This window comes from Ambystoma mexicanum, chromosome 4p (assembly GCF_040938575.1).
Source record: "Ambystoma mexicanum isolate Mex_15411 chromosome 4p, UKY_AmexF1_1, whole genome shotgun sequence".
Lineage (NCBI taxonomy): Eukaryota > Metazoa > Chordata > Amphibia > Caudata > Ambystomatidae > Ambystoma > Ambystoma mexicanum.
Genome location: NC_090927.1, coordinates 205,240,502 through 205,246,501, shown reverse-complemented (window position 1 = coordinate 205,246,501; position 6,000 = coordinate 205,240,502). Strand labels below are relative to the sequence as shown.

Genomic DNA, 6,000 nt, shown 5'->3' with positions numbered 1-6,000 from the left:
CTGGAATGAAGTAGCAGCAGGAGAGCAGCGCACTGCAGGCTCAGCTGAAGATGTGTGGGGGCCCATTTGAACATGATGGTTGGGCCCCCCTTGTTTAGAGCGAAAACAGTCTGAGGCACATACATTACAATGGCGACAAAGATAAGGTTAATAGCTGCTGATTATCACGAGACAGTCGAGACAGCCAGCCAGCCAGCCAGCATGGAGCTTAAACAGTAAATACCACTGAAAAGATATAAATCATTCTTTGTCAGCAAGTGCTGATGTGGAGGAACTGGTAACAACAATTCTGTATAACCCAGAGAAGTGAAAGCTGGAGGGAGTCAGCAAACACAGCTTGTCAGGCGAGTGCCTCGAACCGCCTGTAAATCCCCAAAACGAAATATATAAATGAATATATTGCCGTGTTATAAGACTGCGGACTTGCAACACGGGGCAGTTGCTGGTGGGCCCCGTGAGGTCCGAGGCCCCTTTCAATTCTAAAGGTAGATAGGCCCTGACGCCGCATCCTGCGAGCACGGAACGTCATAGGTTGACTACCAGCCGTTTTGGAGTCCGCTCCATCTCCGAGTCATGTGACCGATTAAGAAAGTACAATATTTCCTGCACACTGATTGTTGCTGTTAGCATCGGCTTTCGTTTTGCCGCTTACTTCCTTGTTGGGTCCCGACTACCGCCCTTGCGTGACAGAAAGTTACGCGTGTCGCTTCTAACAAACTATACCGTTTGTCCCAGGTTAAACAATTACTCCCCCGGTGCCATGAGGATTGTTTTTTCATTCCATAGTCCCTTTTAAAAAAGTTGACTTGCCAACGTACATTTTGTAAGCAAAATATGTTGGAATTAGCAATATAGCACTTACTTTCTGGTATAAAAGAATGTATTTAAAAAATATTAATAACATGTAGTTTCTTTGTTTTACACAAGTTCAAGGCCGGTGAGATGAACAAAAAGCCTCCCGTCCTAAAACGCCCATCCCATTCCCTACGGCGGCCATCTTATAATACCATCGATCTTCCGCGAACACAGATCAAGTTACATAATACGTCCCATCTATTTGCATGCCCCGCCCCATGGGGGTGACGTCGCCTTTCCTCCGGCCCCGCCCCCCGGATGCTGGCCCCGCCCACTCTCGTCCTCGCACACCGGGTGGTGGGATTTCTCCATCCCTGAAGGAGACGGAAGCCGAAAGGGGGGAAATCTGCTGTACCGGCGGCGGGCCAGGATGAGCGGCTCCAACGTCAAAGTGGCCGTGCGGCTCCGTCCCATGAACAAGCGAGGTGAGCGCGCTCGCCCCGCACCCCCTGGACGCGAAACTCCTGGCGGGGCAAGGTGCAGCCGAGTGCCGGGGTAGGCGGAGCTGCGGCGGGCAGAGTGCTCTACCTGCCAGTCAGTCAGCCACTTCCCAGGAGTGCGGAACTACAGCGCGCTGTCACCCGGAGAGGGGTCTAGAGTAGAAGTTCAGTAACTTGTGAGGCAGGGAGCAAACGGGCCAGACCCCCAACTGTCATCCCAGTGGAGCCAGGAGACCAAGTGCACAACTTTCATGCGAAGTTTACTGACGCCTCAGCTTGGACCCCCCCCTGCTGCTACTCCTGGAGCTTTCAGTCCCAACCCCTCAGTTTGCATACTCCTTCCCTTCAGAGGCCGTACCCCAGACCCCCTCTTAAATCACGAGCCCCCCTTTCCTTCAGACCCCCGCCCTTCCTCCCTCCAGGAGGCACCCTTCCTTCAGGAGACCTACCTTCAGCAGGCAGCCTCTTTGCATGATTCAGGAGATGCCCCCCCCCCCCTCCTCCTTCTCGCACTTATTTAGTAAGAACACGCCGGGTTAGGTTAGGGGCCCCCGCCTTTTCCTTGTGAAGTACACCCACATATCCATCCATTACTTTCGGGGGGCGCATATCCCCGTGCACACGGACATTTCCTATTTTCCCAGCTCTCGGAACCACTCCCCCCAACCCTCCCTCAAGTACTTGTGTGGATCCAAGAGAACCACACCATACGCAGTCCCGCTGAAAAGCCTATGTGTTAATTGCGAGGTCCTGGAGTTTTCCTTATGTTGTTCCGTTTGTGTGTATTTCACGCTACATTCCTGTTAGGTTTCTTAATGTGGCGCAGCATTCCTCCAGGGTACAGCTAAGTCTCTCAGATGGCACTGTTTAGCCTTTGGTACACTTTTATCGATGCAATCGGCTGGTCCCGATGTTTCTATATCTCCCAGCCCTGTGAACTGTCCAAACCAGTAATCCTCTCCCTCCTTACATCTTCACCTAATGCCCTTTCTTTTCCCCGCCTCCTTTCCCTTCCTCACCCCCTCCTTTCCTCACTTACCCTCACAGGTTACTTGCTCTACTTACTGTTTCATTGGTTTGATTCATGTTTTGTAAATTGCTTCTATTGTTTTAATTTCAAAGTATCTTGTTATAATGTCAAGCACTTTGGATTAAAGCGCTATATAAACACAATAAATACAAATTGCACAAGCCGCCATTCAGAAAATCTTAAACGTTTATGTTCATGAATTGAATACTATGTTATTGACAGAAACTGTAGAAGGACTAGGTACCCCGACTATCTTCTGAAAATGTAACACATTCCCATAGACCTGCTGAGGGGGAAGGGGATGGTGCCCCATTTATACGTGATTAATTTAAGCTGCGGGTCCCCAGCAGGCTCTCCTGCTGGGCTGTATCAGTCGCTCTCTGACTGTCTTGTCACCTTTGTAGCTGCACCATACATTGAAACCATGCCTGGTCTGCTGGGATGTGTTTGAGGGAGGGAGCCTCTTTTCTGACGAGGCTTGGCTCTTCCTGAGGGTTGGTAGGATAGGGTGCCTCAGTTGCATCATAAAGCCCACGTTCCTCGGTCCCCAGGTGGCAGCGCAATATTTACCATCGTGCAAGAAAAGGAACACTTAAGCATATGCTTTTCTAACCCTCCTATTACATATTCCTGGTGTCTGCTCGTTTTACACATAAACACATATTCTCTATGTTGACCAGTATATGTAGGCTCGTCCTGCATAACAACACGCTGCATGCCTCTGCCAAAGAATTACCAAGAGGAGGCTTATTTTATCACAGGCTCTTCTGGAATGTACGCAAAACGTGTGCAGGGTTAGGCGTAAGGGGTCCAATGAGCCTTGGCTTTACAGCTCCCCTCGCTTTGCTCCCTATCACTTGGAGTCCTGCGTTATAAAAGGAAAATAGCGTTGCAAGTAGTGCATTACAGAAGTGGCGCTGAAATAAGTGCAACAAGTGAGGGGTACCGGGCTTCAGCAGTTCTTTGCATGCAGCTGATCAATGTGTGGCAGAAAAGAGTAACGTGTACTGCTCGTCCAGTGAATTTATCCCAAGGGGCCATGTACAGCCCCATTAACTATTAAGGGCTTGGCACCGCTTTGATGTTTGATGTGAATTCATATCCAATTTACCTTTGTGGTGCTGTTCCACATTTTGTATGCTAATAACCCTCAACTTATGTTTACTGCCTTGTACCGTGTATAGAAAATGTGTAAACTATAGCCTCAGTATGAATCAGCGCAAACCTGTTTTATTTTTTTGTAAAAGTGTAAGGTTTTTGGCATCGCTTGGATTTTGCTGGATCATTGCAGTGTGTGTACCTGCACATTTTTACACATTGGTTGTATTCATGCTTGTGCTTCGTAATAAGGTAAGGGTGTGGATTTTCATTAGGAATCTTGGTTCAAAAGACCCATTTGGCAACTAGACTGGATCTTTGTCCAACCTACCGTGTTGTACTCACACTTTTTCTCACATAGACAGATTTAACTTATGACACTGTTTTCTATATTTGCCTACTTTTAAGGAAACCTTACTCTTTGTGGTTGAAAGTAAATTATTTTGTCACTTTAAGCTATTGTATACATACATATGAACCAATAGGATTTTTAATTGAGAAATGTAGCCTGGTTTCGCATTGGTCCACCTTGGTCTTCTCATGCTGTATAGTAATGTAGTCGTTTTTCATGGTGCTCCGTTACCCGAGTGCCTACCCATAAATGATTGCTGACCACGTTTTGAGCACTCTGAACATGTCGTCATGATTATTTTTTTGTTTAAGCGGATTGCTTTTCTTTTTCTCTCCTAGTGCATGCCACTTTGTCCCTCTTCAATTGGATAGCAAGCACACTTGCCACTGACTCCTGTAATCGGTCACCATTATAAAGTCTTGGCTTTTTAACCAACATTAGGTAGCGTGTAGGGATGGACTTGCAGTTTTGAGTTTCCCCGCTATGTGTATGGACCTGCAAGTCTCAGCGTGCAGAGAGACATTGGCTAAAAAGCCGGTCTGGGGTATTTTTGACTATGACATGAAACTATATATTGCTTTGCTCATGGTTTTGTGTCCTTGTCCTTCACTTCATTTTTTGATCCCGTAATTGTACCTGCAGATTTCCTGAGAACCCGTTTTAACTGATAACCCCAGGTTCCGACAACGCTCGAATGATCAGACCATGGCTGGTGTGCGCCACTTTCTGAAATAATGTGTGCCAATATAATGCATTGATGCCCCATTCGACTGCTAGTTTTGACTGTTTTTGACTCGGTTGGCTTTACAATGCACTTTTCCCTACATATTTTACCAAAAGACGTGCCTACGACAAAATGTAATCACCAGTGATGTGCGATTGTTGTCTTTTTGTTTATTAATTGATTTTATTGATGCCTGAGTCTATTATTTCCATTACTCCGCTGGATAAACCCTACCAATCGCTTTAGTGTCTTTCAGGTTCTCTTCATTCTATTATGCTCATCCCGAGGATAGGACACTTTCTCTCACCAATTATATCTGTTGCAACCAGCTGCTCCCGCGCACCCTCAAAATAAACCCATGTTGCATCTCTTTTCCTTTTGTTTCCAGGCCGTGTAATCCTGTGTCTTGTACAATACCCTTGTGGCTGGTCCTCGTCTGTAAACCATAATCTGTGGTGGAGCTTCTAATGTCTTAGGAAAGTGTTCATCTTAAACTCTCACTTTGACCGCGCTGTGCAACCTTCAGAGTTTGTAGAACTTTTTTGCGTTGGGCCCAAAAGCAGATCTTTCAAGCATGAAAAGTGGAGGGGTATTTGTTTATGCAGTGCACCCCACAAACAAAATTTCCACTTGTGCAATAGGTGTTTATTCTCGCCCAAATCACTTTTACTTGTTTCATCTGCCTTGGTTGGACGAGAAGGACTGAAGCGTGGAAAGTTCATCTGGGACCGACCCACCAGAATTTGCCCCCTTACTCGGAGTCCATGATTCTTCACTGAATGATCGCAGAGCTATCTTGTATGTGTATGGTGAAATTGGAACTCTATTATTTGTCCACCTCTGTTCGTTGTCATAGCAATCCATCCTAGCGTGTAGAAATTAGACACTTGATTTGTTTCCAAAATGTATATGGCCACTTTTGTCTGTGTTGCTGTTTGCTATACAAAATTGGATTAATTTTTGATAACTTGTGTTATGTTATACACTTCCATAATAACGCAATTTGAATTAGCTTTTAACTTTAAAAACAAAGGTATTTGTGTGGGTTTCCGGAATTTGAAATGATCCCAAGTACCTTTTTATGTGAACTGGAATATTGTTCCTTCTCTTGGTGGCCTATTGAAAATGTCTTTCCAACTATTGCCCCTTTTTAAAATTTAGTTGGCTCTAATACCAACAAGGAAGACTATGCTCTTCTTTTTTTTAAAAACATTTTTTCTTCTATTTTGTTGGGAGAACCTTGTATTTATTTCACTGGTCAGATAGCACAGTCACTGCCGTGACAGGTTGAAATCATGGCCGGGTCAATTTAGCCTTACATCCTTCTGAGGTCGATAAATTGAATACCACTATGTGGGATAATAATGTCTACTGTTATTTCAGCACTCTGAGACTTATGAGTGTGTAGCGCTATATATGACATTATTCATAAGAAAAGATGGCCCGGTATTATAGAAGGCTCAATGTGTTCATTTTAAAAGCTGACTCCCTTCTGAAGACA

At 45.5% G+C, this 6,000-nt stretch overlaps 1 protein-coding gene across 1 annotated transcript in view; it reads left to right on the top strand.

Annotated features, from left to right (window-relative positions):
* Positions 1–1,116: 1,116 nt before the first annotated feature.
* The window catches only part of KIF13B (kinesin family member 13B), a 1,451,009-nt gene continuing 1,446,125 nt past the window's right edge, over positions 1,117–6,000 (top strand). The window contains exon 1 of the mRNA XM_069605712.1: positions 1,117–1,280. Coding sequence (XP_069461813.1) covers positions 1,226–1,280 — 55 coding nt within the window. The 5' untranslated portion in view covers positions 1,117–1,225. The remainder of the gene's footprint in view (positions 1,281–6,000) is intronic.